The 23,287-nt window shown below is 43.8% G+C and overlaps 2 protein-coding genes and 1 pseudogene across 2 annotated transcripts; all 3 read left to right on the top strand.

Annotated features, from left to right (window-relative positions):
• The first annotated feature begins 1,843 nt into the window (after positions 1-1,843).
• Positions 1,844-7,291, top strand: LOC127783729 (uncharacterized; annotated as a pseudogene).
• Positions 7,292-8,225: 934 nt separating this feature from the next.
• LOC127783663 (protein ALTERED PHOSPHATE STARVATION RESPONSE 1-like) lies at positions 8,226-12,720 on the top strand. Its single transcript, XM_052310857.1, has 5 exons — positions 8,226-9,183; positions 9,277-9,348; positions 9,470-9,687; positions 11,735-11,958; positions 12,132-12,720. The coding sequence occupies exons 1-5, from the start codon at positions 8,226-8,228 to the stop codon at positions 12,718-12,720; spliced, it is 2,061 nt and encodes a 686-aa protein (XP_052166817.1).
• Positions 12,721-20,818: 8,098 nt separating this feature from the next.
• On the top strand, positions 20,819-22,683 carry LOC127784667 (ethylene-responsive transcription factor RAP2-13-like). Its single transcript, XM_052312006.1, has one exon. It carries the CDS (start codon positions 21,340-21,342, stop codon positions 22,213-22,215), a length of 876 nt encoding a protein of 291 aa, XP_052167966.1. The 5' UTR covers positions 20,819-21,339; the 3' UTR covers positions 22,216-22,683.
• The last annotated feature ends 604 nt before the right edge of the window (positions 22,684-23,287 follow it).

Here is a 23,287-nt window from a genome sequence, read left to right on the forward strand (position 1 = left end):
CCAAAAAGGAGTCCACAAAGCACCCTCCCCCCCACCATTGAACAGTCAATCGCACACCCCGTCTCCCCCACTGACGCGTGGGCCCGGAGGCTGCTCCTGTGGGCCCCACCTAAAATCCCTCTTCCCCTATTCCCGCTTCATTAAATGCCCCTCCTTTTCTCTCTCTCCTCACACCTAGCACGCGCCGCCTCCCCTCACCGGCGCCGTCGATCGAGCCCCGTTGCGTCACATGCGCCGCGTGCGCCGCGGGAGGGTGGGTGGGTGGGGATGGGCCGCCCGCCGCCGCCGCTGTCGTCACCATCCCGTCCGCCCTCGCGCTGCATGCGTGCGCGCGCGCAGCCGGATCATCACCAGTTCGATCAATCACTACTAATGCCCCGCATTTGCCGCGTCAGCGCTGCTGGCTAGCTGCCGCGAGTGCCAGGTTCGCATGAAGGAAGGGGACAGTCCTAGAGAGTAGAGAGAGGAAGATTACAGCTTGCTGATGAAATGCGCTACTGGTGAGTAGTAGTAACGCCATCTTTGCTCTCCGCATTTGGCTTCTTCTGCTGCTCCGCTTTGTGTGATTTGGGTTGCAAATTAAAGGTGAGGTCTTTTTCTCCCCCTTTTCTTTGCCTTTTGGATTCTTGGACTCGATCGACGGGGAGTTCTTTTCTCCGGGGGGAAGGGATTGCTTCTCCGACTCTCCGTGTCTCGTCGTTTTGATTTCGCTGCGCCCTGGAAATTAAGGTGCAGTCGATCTCCCCTGTATGCCACGGTTCTTGCTCCGCCGCGCCGCCATGGTCGGCTGGGGATTTTGGGGGATTTTTTTAGTTTGTTTTCTTCAGTTTCTTGGATTGGAATTCTGGCTCTTGTTCATGCGACCGTGCTTCCCTGATTGCAGGGGGGATGGTAGGATGTTGAGGTGAGCTGTCTACATGGTGATGTTTGGCTGATCACCTTGTTCAGGACTTGTTCAGGATTTCAGGTGAGTGTTTCAGTTCATCCATGCCGCTCGTGCTCGGTCTTGTAGATTGATAGTTTCGTCTTCGTCCTGTGTCGTGAAGTTTTTTTTTTTTGTTTTCTCTGCTGTTTGACGTGTACTTTTGATTTCGTTATGCTTGATTGATGGACTAATCATTAGGTGGTCTCCGAGCGCATAGGCACCCTGAATCGATGGATTGCAATGATCATATTGCTCTTTATCTAAAAAAATGATTATATTGCTGTGGCAGAATAGGGTGTTGTTTCTTTTTTCTTCTTCAGAAAGTGCAGGTGTGATCTTAAACAAAGTGGTCTTTCTGTTTTCAACGGGTTGAAGTTTTTTGTGTTGGTTAGCTCCCAAGTTGTTTAATAATCATTGGTTTCATTTGTTGGTATGGTCCCTATGGATACCCTGAAACTTGGAGTTCAATGGACAGTTTCTCTGTTGTATCTTGATTATTGTTTTTCTGCGGGGAATCTTGAATTTTCTTTATAATTAGCCTCAATACTTATGCTAAATCCTTTGGTTTCAACATGCGTAGATTATAATTTATAATCATGTCCCATCGATAATCAAGTGAAATGGACTTTGTCATCGATAAATGCAATCTATATTCTGACATGAAACATCCTTTTGTATTTGCTCTTTTATGTTTGCTTAGCTAACCAATTCAGTTTTCTGATAAAATTGATAAACACATCTTTATGGCCATGTTCTGGTGCATGTCATAGATTTTTTAATGCTTGATACTAACCCTAAAATCCAAGGGCATGAATAGAAATGGTGATGTCCTTGTAAAAACCATGAATTTTCTGGACATGATAGCATGTTTTATCTGTATTTATGGTGTAAGTCTTTTTTGTTATCAGGAAGTGAACCATGGGTTCATCTGTCTCAAAGCAAGACGAGGACACCGCATTACTGATCTGCAAGGATCGGTTGAGACACATTGAACAAGCAATTGATGCAAGGTATGCCCTTTCGGCTGCTCAACTTGCATACGAGCAATCTCTCCGCGGTCTTGGCATTGCTCTAAGGAAGTTTGTGGAGGCACACAAGGATGATGATGATATAGAGCGGTCTCCTCATTCTTCTTGTGCTATAGTATCATCATCGCCACCTCACCGTTCCGATGTTAACCATATGAAGTCAGAGGCAAGCACTTCTGTGACTGTGACAATCAACACAAGTCAGGCTAGCTCTGTTCAGAAGGAGCAGTCCATCACTGCTTTCCTTCCACCACCGCTGCAACTAGAGTTTTGCTCCTCATGGGATTTCTTTGATCCAACTGTTGTTAGTGAAAATGTTGCATCAGATGCCTCAGTGAACAGCCAAACATTTGAATTGAGAACGTTGGAAGATTTGAGCAATCCAAACGAAATGGGTTTGGCTTCTTCAATTGGAAACACAAGTGAAATTGTTGAGGTGCAAGAAGTGTTTGGTGCACTTGGATGGAAACAGGTTCACAAAAATGGTAACCTTCCTAACTTGCGCCACTCTAATTCTAATGAAATTCAGATGTCTGGTACTCATTTACCCAATGACTCAAGCTTGGAGGAAGAGCTCGACCAAGTGCAGACGCAGGCTATAGGAGGACAGAATTCTAATGATGTTAGTGATAACATTAAAAGTGAGGCCAACCATACAAATGTTAATGCTCCCAAGAATGAAGATGCCAAGGCCATTTTCATCACTGACTCTGACTCATCCAAAGATTTTCTTTCCTGTGTGAAAGATCGTGAATGTTAGTTCTCTAGGGTAGCTGTATCCTGCCATGAGGTCTCGAGGATGCTTGAGACGAAGAAGATCCACCTTAGCATTTCTTCCCAGACAAAAGGTTAGGACAACATTTTCATGATGGTAGTGTCCTCGTGATTTTTTTTTCTACTTAACATTGGTGCTAATTTCTCGAATAAACTTTGAATAGCAGGAAAATCATCAGATGTGCTTTTTCGACCAACATTTCTCATCGGTTGCAAAGCCGGAACTGCAGCATCTGATGGTATATTTATCTTCTGCAGACAAATACTGAAATTTGTGAACTTCGGTGTAGTTTATACTCCAACAATGTCAGCCTCATTTTGATGTTTATTGAAAAAATCACATTCATTCTTTTACTGCAGGATCAGAGAAGCGTGTCACAAAAGCAATCACTTAGAATCGCTCACTTTCATCGCGATCATCAGCATCTAAGAACCCACTTACTCCAGCTCAAATGGACGATGAATTTTCAGAGATCTGTACTGACTTTGTTGAAGAGTTTTGTATGATTTCAGGAAGCCATGCATCCTCTTTAGATAGACTCTACGCTTGGGAAATGAAGCTATACAATGAGTTAAAGGTGAGCTCATATGTGCTCTTCAACCGATGCTTATAAGAGAATTGCACTGGCAATGGATCTTTTACAGCATCTGTGTAGAACCATGGGATTCTGCTTGTCTTGTGTTTTATTAGAAATGTATCAAAATAGATTGTATTATAGTTGTTACCACTATTGTCACCAATTCCTAATGCAAATATACATTAAAGCAAAGTCACAAACTCATACAGAAAAGGTAAATATATGAAAAAAAAAATCTTTGACGCATTAGTATCTGCCTTATTATGTAACGCACAGTCCAATGTGGTAAAATAGCATGCATAACTACTTTTAAGGATTAAATAATTACAATCATTCTATGTATTTACTAATGTAAAAAAAATGTGAAATGTGTCAATGTATATTGTTTCCGACTTCTTTAGGTAGCATTGCTTGTTTTATAGGATGTACTTCTGCATTAATTTGTGGTTTTATGATGCAAACTTCAAACACATAGCATTTCTAGATTATCATTGCGATTCATTTGCAATTGGCATTCTTATTGCCTCGATGGTTTGATGAAAGAACCTAGATTCCCGCAACATTGGATAATAATAAGACATGGAGGGAAGAGTTCCACATAGTCTTTGCTCCACTTTCATATTTTTGGTTTATAGTTTTGTGTATGTTGTTGCTTCATTTTTCAAGAAAAACTTGTGTTGCCAAGTTTCTGCATTTTTTTTTTCTGTTGTTCATGGTTGGTTTCTTTTGTGTTAGCTAGCCTCTTATTTTTTAAATACACTACATGAAAAAAATCACCCATACATTTGCATGAAGAAGAGGGCGAACGCTATCAAACCGTACAATATTAAGGTGTTCAACCAAGAACTATATGGTTATTAAGGCATTCAAGATCTGCCATCACAGGTATCTCCTCGCCTTATGGCCGAGAGAAGATACATATGTTGTTAAGGCCACATAGTTATTGTTAAAGCCAGGGAGAATGTGGCGAATGGCGGTGGCGTGTTGGTCCTAGGTCGAAGAAAGAACATCTGATTTTAAAGCCACCTATTGGGTGTGCCCAAGTCTTTTTGTCGGTTTGTCACAACTGGGTCTAGGTGCTGACCACCGTCACGTTTGCTTTTCTTGCTCACCTTCTCTAATTTTAGTGGCAGTGAGCAGTGAGGTGGAGCTTTAGATGTTATTATTGAGCTTTACAGTATGCTTGTAGGGATCTTCTTCCCACAAACGACAAGGTGCTCAAGTGTTAGCCTAGGGCACACTTCGCCTTACCTATGTGGGGACCATGACGTATTGACATGTTTATTCAACCCTTTCTGGATCAGAGCCATCAGACAATGACCTATTGCACATACCAAAAGTGTATTATATTTCAAAAGAGATGTTTGTCGGTGTTTGAAAGGTATTATAGGTACCATAACTTCAAAGGAAATTGCAATCATCAACCACTTTTTACTGAAGGTACCTCTATCTTTTGAGAACCATATAACACCCTTAGCATAGATATTTCTTAAAGTGAGGGTACTTGTATACTACCACAGTCCTGAAATATAGCACTTCTGGCTATACACCGGGACAAGTACTTGTCCAAGTACATAGCCAGAAGTAGCTATGTTTTGGGATGGAGTCATGGAGGTAGTACACTTCTAACGTCTAAACAAAAAACAAATGCCTAAATTTATGGGCATACCATAAAAAATGAGTTGAGTAATGCATAGGATGTGTTAGCGAAATAAGTTATGCATTGGGGGCAGAGGATTGCTATATAAGGCTGAAGGCAACTTTGATTACATTGGCGAAGTACGTAAGAAGGTTATGTTGGAGAGTAGATTTGGGAAGCGTGGGGACGAGTGTGAGTTAGAGAGTGGTCAGGGAGGCCTTGGTGAAAAAAGGGAACATGCTGATTTGTTTGTTTTGACTTCTTTTATATAGTGGCAGTAGCTTCGAGCCTCTGCATCAACTATGAATGCACACAGCCATATATGTTTCTTTCACTATCTTAAATCTTTATAATCACTCCCTTGTAATAATGTCTTAAATATCTGGGGTTATATATGGTATTTGTATTTATCTATTAGAGGTTCCTACAGGTTACAGAATGCAGAAATTGCATTAGGATATAACCTCATTAGTGTCATGATCTTTTTGGGTTCAGAATAGCTTGTAGGAGTAACAAAAAAAAAATGGGGGAAAGAACCGCTACAGTGTTTTACTGTGCCTAAGTGTAGGAGGCATACTATATATTTTTCTGCTTAATTGGATTTCTGTACTCTAACCTAGCTACTTTATGAACTGCAGGGTACAGAATCACTCAAGAAGATATATGATAAGAAATGCGTTCAGTTAAGGCACCAATTTGAAAGGGATGCGAGTGCCAGACAAGTTGACAAGACTCGAGTTATTGTTAAAGATTTGTATTCGCGGCTCAAGGTAGGAATTGAAGTACTATATTCAATCTCTAAAATAATTGAGAAGTTAAGGGATGAAGAGCTGCAGCCCCAACTTCTTGAACTATTAAAAGGGTAAGTCCATTGTCAGAACTATGTTTCCTTTTATTTTCAGTTAAATGCTGCACCCTTTCAACAAAGTATTCATGGTTTCATCAAATGCGAATCGCTCAAACAAGATCAAGCTTGCCCTTATTGGTAACTTCTTGGCATTGATTTGGATACTTCTTTTATCGTGCATGACATAGGTTGACGCGCATGTGGGCAATGATGCATGAAATTCACCGAGTTCAGCAGACCATCGTCCCGTCGTCGGATATCGATTATGTCCTGAGATCTCCTCGCGGCGAGCCGTACAAGCAGCCCTTGGTGAACCTTGTCAACGAGATGGGTTTCTTCTACTCCAGCTTGACGAATTGGATTGCTGCCTACAAACTTAAAACACCTCTTCCCCTTCCCAACGCTCCTTCCCTCACTTATCTCTCTCACTCCAGAACCTTAATCCGTCGAGAAGCTAAAATAGGTGATAGCACGATATACGGTCCGATGTACGAAACCCATTATCTCTGTTCTACTCCTCCCAAATTTTGCATCCTAAAACGTGATGAACATGCATCCTAATTAAAATCCCCCAAACAGAGCTCATAACATTTTCACCACTCGCCTACAATCTCAGATTTCCCAAAAAGGAGTCCACAAAGCACCCTCCCCCCCACCATTGAACAGTCAATCACACACCCCGTCTCCCCCACTGACGCGTGGGCCCAGAGGCTGCTCCTATGGGCCCCACCCAAAATCCCTCTTCCCCTATTCCCACTTCATTAAATGCCCCTCCTTTTCTCTCACTCTCCTCACACCGAGCACGCGCCGCCTCCCCTCACCGGCGTCGCCGATCGAGGCCCGTTGCGTCACATGCGCCGCGTGCGCCGCGGGAGGGTGGGTGGGTGGGGATGGGCCGCCCGCCACCGCCGCCGTCGTCACCATCCCGTTCGCCCTCGCGCTGCATGCGTGCGCGTGCGCAGCCGGATCATCACCACTTCGATCGATCACTACTAACGCCCCACATTTGCCGCGTCAGCGCTGCTGGCTAGCTACCGCGAGTGCCAGGTTCGCATGAAGGAAGGGGATAGTCCTAGAGAGTAGAGAGAGGAAGATTACAGCTTGCTGATGAAATGTGCTACTGGTGAGTAGTAGTAACGTCATCTTTGCTCTCCGCATTTGGCTTCTTCTGCTGCTCCGCTTTGTGTGATTTGGGTTGCAAATTAAAGGCGAGGTCTTTTTCTCCCCCTTTTCTTTGCCTTTTGGATTCTTGGACTCGATCGACGGGGAGTTCTTTTCTCCGGGGGGAAGGGATTGCTTCTCCGACTCCCTGGAAATTAAGGTGCGGTCGATCTCCCCTGCATGCCTCGGTTCTTGCTCCGCCGCGCCGCCATGGTCGGCTGGGGATTTTGGGGGATTTTTTTAGTTTGTTTTCTTTGGTTTCTTGGATTGGAATTCTGGCTCTTGTTCATGCGACCGTGCTTCCCTGATTGCAGGGGGGATGGTAGGATGTTGAGGTGAGCTGTCTACATGGTGATGTTTGGCTGATCACCTTGTTCAGGACTTGTTCAGGATTTCAGGTGAGTGTTTCAGTTCATCCATGCCGCTCGTGCTCGGTCTTGTAGATTGATAGTTTCGTCTTCGTCCTGTGTCGTGAAGTTTTTTTTTTTGTTTTCTCTGCTGTTTGACGTGTACTTTTGATTTCCTTATGCTTGATTGATGGACTAATCATTAGGTGGTCTCCGAGCGCATAGGCACCCTGAATCGATGGATTGCAATGATCATATTGCTCTTTATCTAAAAAAATGATTATATTGCTGTGGCAGAATAGGGTGTTGTTTCTTTTTTCTTCTTCAGAAAGTGCAGGTGTGATCTTAAACAAAGTGGTCTTTCCGTTTTCAACGGGTTGAAGTTTTTTGTGTTGGTTAGCTCCCAAGTTGTTTAATAATCATTGGTTTCATTTGTTGGTATGGTCCCTATGGATACCCTGAAACTTGGAGTTCAATGGACAGTTTCTCTGTTGTATCTTGATTATTGTTTTTCTGCGGGGAATCTTGAATTTTCTTTATAATTAGCCTCAATACTTATGCTAAATCCTTTGGTTTCAACATGCGTAGATTATAATTTATAATCATGTCCCGTCGATAATCAAGTGAAATGGACTTTGTCATCGATAAATGCAATCTATATTCTGACATGAAACATCCTTTTGTATTTGCTCTTTTATGTTTGCTTAGCTAACCAATTCAGTTTTCTGATAAAATTGATAAACACATCTTTTTGGCCATGTTCTGGTGCATGTCATAGATTTTTTAATGCTTGATACTAACCCTAAAATCCAAGGGCATGAATAGAAATGGTGATGTCCTTGTAAAAACCATGAATTTTCTGGACATGATAGCATGTTTTATCTGTATTTATGGTGTAAGTCTTTTTTGTTATCAGGAAGTGAACCATGGGTTCATCTGTCTCAAAGCAAGACGAGGACACCGCATTACTGATCTGCAAGGATCGGTTGAGACACATTGAACAAGCAATTGATGCAAGGTATGCCCTTTCGGCTGCTCAACTTGCATACGAGCAATCTCTCCGCGGTCTTGGCATTGCTCTAAGGCAGTTTGTGGAGGCACACAAGGATGATGATGATATAGAGCGGTCTCCTCATTCTTCTTGTACTATAGTATCATCATCGCCACCTCACCGTTCCGATGTTAACCATATGAAGTCAGAGGCAAGCACTTCTGTGACTGTGACAATCAACACAAGTCAGGCTAGCTCTGTTCAGAAGGAGCAGTCCATCACTGCTTTCCTTCCACCACCACTACAGCTAGAGTTTTGCTCCTCATGGGATTTCTTTGATCCAACTATTGTTAGTGAAAATGTTGCATCAGATGCCTCAGTGAACAGCCAAACATTTGAATTGAGAACGTTGGAAGATCTGAGCAATCCAAATGAAATGGGTTTGGCTTCTTCAATTGGAAACACAAGTGAAATTGTTGAGGTGCAAGAAGTGTTTGATGCACCTGGATGGAAACAGGTTCACAAAAATGGTAACCTTCCTGACTTGCACCACTCTAATTCTAATGAAATTCAGATGTCTGGTACTCATTTACCCAATGACTCAAGCTTGGAGGAAGAGCTCGACCAAGTGCAGACGCAGGCTATAGGACGGGAGAATTCTAATGATGTTAGTGATAACATTAAAAGTGAGGCCAACCATATAAATGTTAATGCTCCCAAGAATGAAGATGCCAAGGCCATTTTCATCACTGACTCTGACTCATCCAAAGATTTTCTTTCCTGTGTGAAAGATCTTGAACGTCAGTTTTCTAGGGCAGCTGTATCCTGCCATGAGGTCTCGAGGATGCTTGAGACGAAGAAGATCCGCCTTAGCATTTCTTCCCAGACAAAAGGTTAGGACAACATTTTCATGATGGTAGTGTCCTCGTGATTTTTTTTTCTACTTAACATTGGTGCTAATTTCTCGAATAAACTTTGAATAGCAGGAAAATCATCATACGTGCTTTTTCGACCAACATTTCTCATCGGTTGCAAAGCCGGAACTGCAGCATCTGATGGTATATTTATCTTCTGCAGACAAATACTGAAATTTGTGAACTTCGGTGTAATTTATACTCCAACAATGTCAGCCTCATTTTGATGTTTATTGAAAAAATCACATTCATTCTTTTACTGCAGGATCAGAGAAGCGTGTCACAAAAGCAATCACTTGGAATCGCTCACTTTCATCGCGATCATCAGCATCTAAGAACCCACTTACTCCAGCTCAAATGGACGATGAATTTTCAGAGATCTGTACTGACTTTGTTGAAGAGTTTTGTATGATTTCAGGAAGCCATGCATCCTCTTTAGATAGACTCTACGCTTGGGAAATGAAGCTATACAATGAGTTAAAGGTGAGCTCATATGTGCTCTTCAACCGATGCTTATAAGAGAATTGCACTGGCAATGGATCTTTTACAGCATCTGTGTAGAACCATGGGATTCTGCTTGTCTTGTGTTTTATTAGAAATGTATCAAAACAGATTGTATTATAGTTGTTACCACTATTGTCACCAATTCCTAATGCAAATATACATTAAAGCAAAGTCACAAACTCATACAGAAAAGGTAAATATATGAAAAAAAAAAAAATCTTTGACGCATTAGTATCTGCCTTATTATGTAACGCACAGTCCAATGTGGTAAAATAGCATGCATAACTACTTTTAAGGATTAAATAATTACAATCATTCTATGTATTTACTAATGTAAAAAAAAATGTGAAATGTGTGAATGTATATTGTTTCCGACTTCTTTAGGTAGCATTGCTTGTTTTATAGGATGTACTTCTGCATTAATTTGTGGTTTTATGATGCAAACTTCAAACACATAGCATTTCTAGATTATCATTGCGATTCATTTGCAATTGGCATTCTTATTGCCTCGATGGTTTGATGAAAGAACCTAGATTCCCGCAACATTGGATAATAATAAGACATGGAGGGAAGAGTTCCACATAGTCTTTGCTCCACTTTCATATTTTTGGTTTATAGTTTTGTGTATGTTGTTACTTCATTTTTCAAGAAAAACTTGTGTTGCCAAGTTTCTGCATTTTTTTTTCTGTTGTTCATGGTTGGTTTCTTTTGTGTTAGCTAGCCTCTTATTTTTTAAATACACTACATGAAAAAAATCACCCATACATTTGCATGAAGAAGAGGGCGAACGCTATCAAACCGTACAATATTAAGGTGTTCAACCAAGAACTATATGGTTATTAAGGCATTCAAGATCTGCCATCACAGGTATCTCCTCGCCTTATGGCCGAGAGAAGATACATATGTTGTTAAGGCCACATAGTTATTGTTAAAGCCAGGGAGAATGTGGCGAATGGCGGTGGCGTGTTGGTCCTAGGTCGAAGAAAGAACATCTGATTTTAAAGCCACCTATTGGGTGTGCCCAAGTCTTTTTGTCGGTTTGTCACAACTGGGTCTAGGTGCTGACCACCGTCACGTTTGCTTTTCTTGCTCACCTTCTCTAATTTTAGTGGCAGTGAGCAGTGAGGTGGAGCTTTAGATGTTATTATGGAGCTTTACAGTATGCTTGTAGGGATCTTCTTCCCACAAACGACAAGGCGCTCAAGTGTTAGCCTAGGGCACACTTCGCCTTACCTATGTGGGGACCATGACGTATTGACATGTTTATTCAACCCTTTCTGGATCACAGCCATCAGACAATGACCTATTGCACATACCAAAAGTGTACATAGCCAGAAGTAGCTATGTTTTGGGATGGAGTCATGGAGGTAGTACACTTCTAACGTCTAAACAAAAAACAAATGCCTAAATTTATGGGCATACCATAAAAAATGAGTTGAGTAATGCATAGGATGTGTTAGCGAAATAAGTTATGCATTGGGGCAGAGGATTGCTATATAAGGCTGAAGGCAACTTTGATTACATTGGCGAAGTACGTAAGAAGGTTATGTTGGAGAGTAGATTTGGGAAGCGTGGGGAGGAGTGTGAGTTAGAGAGTGGTCAGGGAGGCCTTGGTGAAAAAAGGGAACATGCTGATTTGTTTGTTTTGACTTATTTTATATAGTGGCAGTAGCTTCGAGCCTCTGCATCAACTATGAATGCACATAGCCATATATGTTTCTTTCACTATCTTAAATCTTTATAATCGCTCCCTTGTAATAATGTCTTAAATATCTGGGGTTATATATGGTATTTGTATTTATCTATTAGAGGTTCCTACATGTTACAGAATGCAGAAATTGCATTAGGATATAACCTCATTAGTGTCATGATCTTTTTGGGTTCAGAATAGCTTGTAGGAGTAACAAAAAAATGGGGGAAAGAACCGCTACAGTGTTTTACTGTGTCTAAGTGTAGGAGGCATACTATATATTTTTCTGCTTAATTGGATTTCTGTGCTCTAACCTAGCTACTTTATGAACTGCAGGGTACAGAATCACTCAAGAAGATATATGATAAGAAATGCGTTCAGTTAAGGCACCAATTTGAAAGAGATGCGAGTGCCAAAGAAGTTGACAAGACTCGAGTTATTGTTAAAGATTTGTATTCGCGGCTCAAGGTAGGAACTGAAGTACTATATTCAATCTCTAAAATAATTGAGAAGTTAAGGGATGAAGAGCTGCAGCCCCAACTTCTTGAACTATTAAAAGGGTAAGTCCATTGTCAGAACTATGTTTCCTTTTATTTTCAGTTAAATGCTGCACCCTTTCAACAAAGTATTCATGGTTTCATCAAATGCGAATCGCTCAAACAAGATCAAGCTTGCCCTTATTTGTAACTTCTTGGCATTGATTTGGATACTTCTTTTATCGTGCTTGACATAGGTTGACGCGCATGTGGGCAATGATGCATGAAATTCACCGAGTTCAGCAGACCATCGTCTCGTCGTCGGATATCGTTTATGTCCTGAGATCTCCTCGCGGCGAGCCGTACAAGCAGCCCTTGGTGAACCTTGTCAACGAGATGGGTTTCTTCTACTCCAGCTTGACGAATTGGATTGCTGCTTACAAATGCTATGTGGATGGTCTCCACTCCTGGCTGCAGAAATGCGTGCTGCAACCTTACGATCACACCCGGGGAAGGAGGCTGACGCTCTCGCCTCGCCGACACCTTGCTCCTCCCATGTTCGTGCTCCTTGATGACTGGTCCTCAGCAATCGCGTCACTCCCGGGTGAAGAAACCTTGGGCTCTATCAAGAACATCATGTCAGATCTCAAGAAAATGTTCAAGAATCATCAAGCAGAAGGTAACAAACCGGAGACTGGATCGAAGCTGGCAACCCTGCAGGCCGGTTTAGCAACCATGTTCGATCGGCTGTCAAAGTTTTCAACAGCCATGTCCAGCTTGTCTGAAAGCGTGAAGAACTCAACCGAGGCTGCCCGCGAGGCGTATGCCGTTGGTCGGTCAGGTTAAGTTACAGGATCATACCCATTACCTGGTAAATTTGTTTGAATTCAGTTTATATAGGACAAAAAGAAATAAGTTTCGTCAGAAAGATGGTGATTCGGTGGTGGTGGTGGTATACCCGTCAACTGTACATTCCTTTTACCTGTTTGTGTTCCGAATGTTGGTGGCTCCTGACTAGGCCAGTCAGCGTTTTTTGTAACTGAAATGGTGATTCTGTTTATGCTTCTGGGTGAAGTTTGTAGACAAGTTTACCTGCTGTTTGTTGTGTTGGTTATATGTTTCTGATGCAGTCATGCAGCAAGCAGCGATGTTGGCACTAGGCAGTGACATGCCAAGTTTTGCTTGCCCTGATGGGATCTGGCAGGTTTGGTTGGTACTCTCAATCTCTCATTGATCTTTGTGGCAAAATGGCACTCAGTTTGATTGTTGGGCTGCTCGGTTGGACACTGCTTGGGTTGGGTGAGTGATTATGTCTGGAGCCCGGAGGCTTCTCGTCCCAATTGGAGGCCAGCAGTAACTGGGCGGTCCACCAATGGCCGGGTGCTCAAGGGCCATGAAAGGTGGATAACTTTTAAGGGTACGTTTGGTTCTGTTCTATTTTTCCTGGTGTTAGATCCCAATCATATAGTTTCAGCCACTCAAAAAGAAAATAGAGTCGAAGTGTCTGACAAAATAAACTAGAAAAGTGAAGCATCATATAGTTCAGCCACTAAAAAAGAAAATAGAATCGGTTGAAGTGCCCTGACAAAATAAACTAGAAAAGTGAAGCATGGTTTAAGGTTACTTCACAACTCCAATTTAAACTCAGCTTTTGGGGTTAAATTTAAAAGTTGAAGCTCTACCAAACAAACTTGTTTTAACCTAACTATGTAGCCAAAGATTTATGAGTGGTAGGCCCAACATCACCATTTGTCACGGACGACACTGCAATCGCAAGGCAAATATTGAACCAACCAAATATTGAAAATCATCAAAAAAAAAAACGGATTGATCGCTTTCAAAACAAGAAAATTGTCTCGCTTGAAACTCTCCAAATTACTCCATGGTCCAAACATTCCCCCATCACCGCGACGACTTCGCGCGCGCGCGCGGGTAACTTGGGGAAAACGTGAGCGCATCAGCAAAAGCAGCCCAAGCTGGGATCGAACGGAAGGCAGCCGCCGTGCCACAAGGCAGCAGACGTGAAGGAACAAAAAAAAAGGCATGCAGAGGCGAACACGGCGGTAGAGAGGAGGGGACAGACGCCGCGGCGGCCGCGCATGCTGCTGTCTCATGAGCCGTCTCGTCCCACACAAAAAGGCTCTCCCCTTCACTCCACACGAAACCACCTCACTTTTGCCTCTCTTCCTGATCTTTGTTGACATTGGTGGGACTAATTGCTAGCTAGACAGACTACTAGGATACAAATGAACAGTCAGCGAGGCTCCAAAAGATGATTAGATGAACAATCAGCACATGACTCGGATCATCAAAACAGCTGCTAACTTTTTTGCGGTAATGAACTCCCCGGGCCGACAAACTAACGTCTACTTTGAGGTATAAAGGCTGTGTTTAGATCTAAACTTTGATCCAAACTTTCAACTTTTTCCATCACATCAACCTGTCATACGCACACAACTTTTCGGTCACATCATACCAATTTCAACTCAAACTTCTAACTTTGGAAGCAATTAAACACAGCCAAAACTTAGCTATAGCGGTTAACTGCGGTTTTGTCGCGCAGTCACCTAGTAGTAGATGCAATAGTATAGCCAGCTACTTACTCTAAATCATCTATAATCAATTTAATAGCCAATTTATACAATAGTAACATATAAAAGTATACTAAACTATTAGTATATAGTCACACCTGTCATAGATACATTTCGTTTTGAAGCTCGTACTGCAGCTGGCTACACACCTGTAACCCGCTGCTCATCTCTCTCTTCTTTCTTCTTGATAGTTGGCATATAGCCTGCTATTTAATCTGCTCGTATAACCAATTCACTAATGGACTAGTCGACAAAGTTATAACCTAGGAAACCATGTTAAGTTAATCAAATCAACGCTCCAGTCCAAGCATACGCACGATGTACCCTCCACCAAACGAAAACAAGAAAAAGCGAAGCCCTCACATGGTTTACGCCACAAACCGAAACTAACACGCACAAAAAGGAGCCGCAAATCCGACGAGCAAATCAGTCAATCAATCACACGCGATTACCGCAACGATCGAGGTGCACTGCATGCGCCGGCGCCTCGCGGGGGAGAGGGGAAGGGGGAGGAGAAACGCGCGGAATAACCGAGGCGCTGCACGGCGCGCACGCACGCAAGCGGCAGCATCACATGTGTGGCGCAGCGCAGCGCAGTGTGGGCGCGCCCGGCGGCGAGGCCTGGGGGCGAGGTGACGAGACGACGGAGAGAGAGTTAATTTTTTTATCTTTTTAATTTTTTTAGTTAATTTTAAAAACAAATTCTTCCCAACTTTTTTTAGAATCTTTTTTTTTACGCCAGCATGTATAACATGGCAAAACAGCACTGGGGCACGTCACACACAGCGAGCGTGAACGCTGCCACGCCAGTCAGTTTGGCGTCAGTGTTGTTTTGCCACGTCAATCCAACTGGCATGGTTAAGAAGGTTTAGATCTTGGGCTTGTTCAATTGCTACCATTTTCAACCTTACCAAGTTTTGATAAAATTTAAAAAAAGCGGCTACATTTAGTTTGTTGACAAATTTTAGTAACTGCATATAAAATCTTGTCAAAATTTTAGCAATCTTATCAAAATTCGGCAATGCCAAAACTTGGTAAGGTTTAAAACGGTAACAAAGTGAACAAGCCTCTTGAAAATAAGTTTTAAAAATGTTTATTTTAAAATTAAAAATTTAAAAAAATTCTGAAAATGAAAAAACAACGAGGGAGAGACAGCGGGCATGTGGCCTCGGCAGCGCGCACGGGCCGTGCCCGGCGCCCTGTCCGGCGCCTGGGGTGGGCGCACGGTACGTCGTGCAGCACATGGGGCGATGGGTCGTGCATATGCCAATGCGTTGGGAGGAAGAACGGGTTTGATGATTCGTGGATCGATCGATCGTCCGGAAGATTGCGGATTTGCGATCCTATTCAGCTTTCAGCTTCAGCGGCCCGACGACTGACGAGATGGGAGCAACTGATCATCGGTAGAGGCTAATTAAATGTTGGGCACTGTGTTGCTGCTCTCGCCAACTAACTTGCAACTGCCGCTTGCTTCGTGGGGGCCATGTGTGCCCCCCTTTCTTTAGTTCCCAGGGGAGCAAACGGATCCGATCCGCTCAGTTTCAAATCCGTCCGAAATAAGGATATGGTATAAGCTTTTAAAAATCTGGCAGATATAGATACAGATACGTATTATCTGATATTTTTGTTAGATTATCTGATAAGCCATTTTTCGGATAATCCGAAATTATCAACACATGTAACTACATAAGTTGGTCCATCCAATGGCCTAATTCATCAATTAATATATATTTCTTAGTATGAGGCTTTCATCGTCTCATGTCACACTTGCGTAGCAGTATTTTTATATTATGGACATCATGTATTCATGTTATTTAGAACTTAAGCCTTTAATTATTACGATGGGTTGTTTATTGATTATTGTATTATTGTTCCTTGCATCGCTAACTCGATGTTGTATTGATTGCATACACACATAACATCCGATAAATTTATTTCGTTTCCGAACCGATTTCGCACCATTTTCGATATCCGAAATAATCCGCTCCGCATCTACATCCGTACACTATCCGCATCCACTCCAAATCCATTTATAAAACTTGTTTAGGATATAGGTATGACCACTATCCGTCCGAATCCGCTCCGTTTTCACCCCTATTAGTTCCCGTTCTTTTCAAGGTAAACATTGGAGTAGTATTTCACAAGCCCCTAAACAACACGATTTTTTTTAACAAGAACTTATAAGCATTTATCAAAAAACATTTTTAAATCAAGTTTTTAACTTTTTAATATTTAATTTGTTTGTTTCTATACTTGAGTAATTACCATAAACTTATTTTATTAACACTTCACAATGGATTTTTCTTAACTGGCACTCACCTCACTAGGTCACCGGTTTAGGTTTAGCACTATGAACCATAGTGGAAAAAATCGGACCAATAGATGACCCAGTCATCTTGCTGGTTCACCGATCTGACAGTCCAACCGTGAACCAGCCGGTCGTAACCAATCAACCAGGGATCGACTCCCCACTAGCGCACATTTTCATTCGATTTTTGCGAAAAAAAAAATCAAGCCTGCGCACAAGTATGGCCCAAAACACACTAACTGGGCCATCGTGTGGCACATTCATTCACTAACTTGCCTTAGTCTGGTCCGACCAAAGGCGGTTTATTGCCCGGTTCATCACAAAACTGGCCGGTTCAAGCGATCTGAAGCGGTTCAATTGTATGTCCGGTCTTTCTATTTGACCGAACCATTGCAACCTCTGGTTCCGGTTTTTTCGGGTTAAACCGCTGACCTGGTCTGATTTTTTCCACTATGAACCCTACCAGCACTAGACCGATCTTTGGTTTTGGCGACAAGCCTTGAGAGTCCTCTTGGCCGTGCATCTCTCCCTCTTATACAAGTGCTAGTGGGCTTGGGGGCTAAACCGATAAGGATTTAAGTTGGTTGTTAACTGATCAAACTACCTCTAGTTTCTTATCTACTCTATTTTATGTTAGGAAGATAACGGTGGAATTATCTATCCTTTAAAAATCATATGAATTTATTTTTAAATTTAAAATACTTAATGGCTCACCTTGTTTTATATATGCTCTTAATTTTTTCATTTCCCCCTACTCTCAAATTAAGTGGTTACATGGCTAGAAGTCCATACTCCATAGTGATGGTGTGTGGCAAAGTTACGATCATTCGCTCCATTGAACCGCAATCATTCTACGAGCAATCCGTTAACAAATCTAACAAGAGACACAAAGCACGCTGAACAGTGAATCGGACGAGGAGAAAATGCATGATAATTAAGCACTAGCCATAGGCGTGGAACCAGTGAGGGTGACAACTAAGTCAACTAATAACCGGTGATCTGGATTATTAATTTGATATTCTTAGTTCCAGCTAAGTAAGTTCCATCTGCCCAGCTGTTTTCTGGGATCAAGCTGTTGGTTTAATTTGATCTTCCAGAGGTCAGGTCAACTTCCTTGCATTGCATTATGGGAGAGCCAACAGTTACACATGACCAACATCTTTTTGTCCATAACTTATGGACCATTAGTACATTATGCTAGTAGCATTTATATATTGATTGATACTTTCTTTTTTCCTGCACTTCTAACATGGACGCAATTGAATACGAGTACTAATTAATTCACTCGTTTGTTGTAATGTAGTAGTACTAAGATATTTGTTGTAATGTAAGATCTGGGACCTTTTGCTTTGACCATTAATAGCTTAGATTGTCAAATACGAATGCTGTCATCATTCATCAGTAGATTTGTCATCAAGCATACACTTGTGTATCGTGTGTCACATTAATTTCTGTAGTTAATTCTATTACAGAGACGGAAAGGTATATTATTGGCACCACTAATTCTTCCCTGGGACAAATGGCACAATGCTGACCGGTTGCTAATCATACTATAAGCCTATTGTTAGCACGTCGTTTTCAAAATCAGCAAGTCTCTGAAATAGCATCAAACGATGCGTGGGTACATCACTGAACACGACACGTCGGTACCCACTGCGTGATGGTGATGCAAATGTACAGGAGCAGTAGCAGCGTCGGAATTAACGAGGTGGTTATGGCGTCGTACGTGCAACGATCGAGACGTGTAGAGCAACGCCAACAAATCGCAGGCAATGCCGTGGCCACGACGATCCCATGCGTGCTAGCGATGAAGATCGATCGATGCCTGCATCTGTAACATCAGAGGAACAATCGATGAAGAGAGCTACATAGCGCAAACAGAATTCAGAATGCAAAACAGGAGAAGAGGATCCTGCGTGCATTACATGGCTCATGCCTCATGATAGGTCACATGCTGATCTTGGTAACTTGTGGTTTTACCAGCTAAAATGTTGGATAATAGAGGATAGATGAAGGACAAATAGAGGATTTATTAGCTTTCCTTTGGGATTGGCAATTGTAGATACCTTTGGTTTAAATAATTTGCTACCTTGATTTTCAGAGAAATGCTATATATTCCCTCTTTTAAGGGTGGATTCAGTAAAAAATATTGCAGATGTCACTAACTAGATAAACAATATAATGTTAATGTTTTATTTTTCTTTGTTCTAAAGAATATTCTGTAACGGGATTAGCATAGGGTCATTGATATCATCTAACACGACCTAATACAATTGGATGCATATCCATCCCTGCCCCCCCCCCCCCCCCCATACATTTTCACATGAAAAAAAAATCTAGCCTAGTCTCTTGATAAGGATCTTGTGCACAGAGAAGCTTCTAGCTCTCTCTCTCTCTCATCGCCACTGCCGCTTTGGTTCAGCTATTGCAATGGGCATATGTAGACAACAGAGTAAGAATGGGCCAACACTGGCTATGTGTCGAGCGCAAAGAATAGGGCATTGTTTAGTTGAATCCAAAGTTTAAATTTTGGTTGAAATTAAAGATGATGTGACTGAAAAGTTATGTTTGTATGATAGGTTAATGTGATGGAAAAGGACTGAAGTTTGGATCCAAATTTTGGATCTAAACACAGCCTAGCTATAGTTGCTAGTGGAGAGCTAGCATATGGATGTAGTGATTGAACCGAGCGATGACATAATAGGATGAAAGTTGGATGCATCGAACATGGAGAACACAATCGTCACTTCGATCATCATCCTCGAGGTCACAACTTCTGTCACCCCCAACAAACTATGCCCATTGCGTCGTCTTTGAGCGCTTTGATCTCAAGTCCCCACGCTAGTTGACATTGCTTTTCTATATTTGTTATCGTCCCGCCGCATTCCTACTGCTATTGTTACTCTCACAGTTTATGCATTGTCTTACATGTACTCCATAGCTCTATGGATGAGTATACACTTGTCTAGTGTTGCTTGCCTTGGAGTGCGCATGTAGCTAGTGACAATTTAATTAGTTGCTGGTCAATGCTCTCAATTCTCTCCTTTTATCTCAACTTATCTTTTCTGTCAGCATGAATGAATCATAACCATCTAAATTATCTGACTGTATTTGTTCTTATGTGACAATGGCCTTCCTGCAAGCATATGGGATTGCAATAAATTATTGTCAAGTTTTACAATAAAAAATAAGATTAACATTTCCATATTTCAAACACTGTATCCTAAAAAAAAAAATCTATGTTTTCCAATAATCTGTTTCACACGTATAATACGATTCTAATTTTTCACAATTTTCTATCCAGCATTTGAATGGTGTTTCCGGATGTCAAAACTCAAAACACAGCAACATGAGAGCAAAACACACTGTACCAAAAAGTCACCGGTTGCGTTAAAACAAGAAAAATACAGGACAACCTGCTGACCAAAAGGAAGTTCATCATCAAACACACAAGACACAACTTGCCCCTCTATCCCTTCTCAAAAAAAAAAAAAAAAAACTTGCCCCTCTACAAAAAAGAGAAAAAATGCACAACTTGCCACGGCCGGATACCCGTGGAATATTCGCGCCAGCTCCAACGCCGCTGCGGCGCATCGAACACCAAACACAGGTATAGCCCCCACCTCGCACCCTGCCACGTCACCCGCTAACCGGAAGCACCGGTGGACGCCGCCGACACGTGTCGACCTCCTCGACACGTGGCGCGCGCGGGGTGGAGCCGCACGGCTCCACCCGTCCTGCCGCCACGCCGCACCGGATCCAGTGGAAGCAGCGCCCAGTGTCACGCCCTCCACGCTGCGTTGCCGCAATTATGCGTCACCGCGTGGGGCCCACTCGGCAGTGAGACCATGCAGGCTCCGCTGCTGCTGTCATCGCGAGAAAGCGATTAGCGGGAGGAGGAGTAACATCGAAGGAAACCACTAATCACGGATTATACCGCTCTAATCCGGGGCGATAAGACGAGGGAAATTACTAATTAAGGGATGGGATTAACCGGTAATGGTCTTTGGAGCTGGAGAGCTTTGCTATAAAAGAGCTCCAATGGCGTCCCTCACACCTCCCCGCCTACCATTCCCACTTTCGCCCACACACACACCCCGCCGCCACCATCTCCAAGCCCACGAACACCCACAGCCACCGTGAGCTCGAGCGAGGTAAGAAAAGCTTTAGATCTGAGCGACTTCGAGCGTCTTCAAGGTAAAGTTTTCTCGAAACCCTCTTCTTCTTCCTCCTCTGGCTCCCCCACCTGTTCTTCTACGGTTTCTTGGTTAGGTTGCTTGCAGAGAGCGAGAGACCCAGGGCCTTTTAGATCCAGGGCTCCCAGATCTGCTGTTTTTCTTTCATCTTCTTTGTGTTGTTCTAGTGTTAGGTTGGTAGCCAAGAGGGGTTCTTTTTCCACACCTCACTTGCTAGATCTACCACCAAAAAGCCATCTGTTTTTTTACTGTGGCTGTCGATTTCTCCCTCCTTCCTGCCTGTTCTTGATTTTGGATTCGGAACCAGGCAAATCTTTGTTACTACTGTTTTAGTATCAGAAAAAAAAATCCCAAAAAAAAGAGTAAGTAGATGGCTGCAGCTATAGATCTGTCAGGGGAGGAGCTGATGAGAGCACTCGAGCCTTTTATCCGAGATGCCTCCGGCTCACCTCCGGTTTGTTCCCAGTTTAGTCCCACCTCGCCATTCTCCTTCCCGCACGCGTTCGCGTACGGTGGCGGGCTGGCCCAGCAGCCAGAGCTCAGCCCGGCCCAGATGCACTACATCCAGGCCCGCCTCCACCTCCAGCGGCAGGCGGCGCAGGCCGGCCCGCTCGGCCCGCGCGCGCAGCCGATGAAGGCGTCGTCGTCGTCGGCTTCGGCGGCGGGGGCGGCGGCGACGCCGCCGCGGCCGCAGAAGCTGTACCGCGGCGTGCGGCAGCGGCACTGGGGGAAGTGGGTGGCGGAGATCCGCCTCCCGCGGAACCGCACGCGGCTCTGGCTCGGCACCTTCGACACCGCCGAGGAGGCGGCGCTTGCCTACGACCAGGCGGCGTACCGCCTCCGCGGCGACGCGGCGCGGCTCAACTTCCCCGACAACGCCGCCTCCCGCGGCCCGCTCCACGCCTCCGTCGACGCCAAGCTCCAGACGCTCTGCCAGAACATCGCCGCCGCCAAGAACGCCAAGAAGTCCTCTGTCTCCGCCTCCGCCGCCGCGACATCCTCCGCGCCCACCAGCAACTGCTCGTCGCCGTCCTCCGACGACGCGTCGTCCTGCCTGGAGTCCGCCGACTCGTCGCCCTCCCTGTCGCCGTCCTCCGCCGCCACCACGGCCGAGACGCCGGCGACCGTGCCGGAGATGCAGCAGCTCGACTTCAGCGAGGCGCCGTGGGACGAGGCCGCCGCCTTCGCCCTCACCAAGTACCCGTCCTACGAGATCGACTGGGACTCCCTCCTCGCCGCCAATTAACACTACCACCACTTCTTGGCTAGTACTCACGCCGTCGTTAGCCTAATCGTCGCCGCCGCCGCCGCCGTGCAGATGGGATTTTAGACATTCTGCACCGCACGGACGGGCATGGATTAGCAGTTTTTAAGTCCCTAATCCTTTTGGTTTGGTTCGTTTGTGTACGTAGATCGATCTCTCTCCGGACTTGTTTCCTCTGTAGATGCTAGGGTTGGTTGGTGTTCTTCCTCAACCGGAGACGCCGATGCTACCGGCAGCCGGCGTTTTTGTGTCCGGCGTGCGTCTCCGGTGGCCGGTCACTGGTCAGTTACTCCGGCCGTGGCGTCCATTGCTCTTCTAAAGTCTGTTATTACCTTCTACTGCTGATCTTACAGGTTGTAAACAGTAGTAGTAGCATTATTATTATTATTATTATTATGTCTTGTAATATTATTAGCGTGTTATAAGAACTTGTAATGTGAATTACCTCTACTACTACTACTATTATTATTTAGCGTCGTTGTTAAAATTGTTGTGTGTGTAATCTTTTTCTGATTTCACCTTCCAACTTGCGAAGATCTGCCTGTTGAGTTGCTTGTGTGGGGGCAGAGAAACACTTCGCTTTCCAGAAAGGAGAAGACGAACAAACTCGTCTGTCTGACTGTCTCTGCATCAACGTCACTGGATTTCGGCTAGCGGATGCAGATCTCATCTCAACGGCGCGAAGCTTCGGGCGAAGATGTTCTTCAATATTTTCCGCTTAATTTTCTACCATGTTAATCCGAAAGCGACGCTACCCGTGGACCGGTCAGAGAGTGAGGCTCTCAGCGGGGGCAGCGGCAACGACGGAGCACGTCGCCGACGAGATGCTACGCCGTAATGTTTTTTTTTTTTCTTTTTTCATCGCCTGATTTGGATTTCGCATCGCTCCCGTCAGGATGTACTACACGGAATCGCGTTCTTTAGCCTCGGTTTCAATGACAGGACACCGTTGATCTCACGCGAACGTGCCGTTGCGTTTTACTGTGTGTACTACAAGGAATCGAATCTTGCAAGGTATAGTATGATATCCGTGACGGGCAACGACGATACCGTG

The sequence above is a fragment of the Oryza glaberrima genome, chromosome 9, assembly GCF_000147395.1.
Source record: "Oryza glaberrima chromosome 9, OglaRS2, whole genome shotgun sequence".
Classification (NCBI taxonomy): Eukaryota; Viridiplantae; Streptophyta; class Magnoliopsida; order Poales; family Poaceae; genus Oryza; species Oryza glaberrima.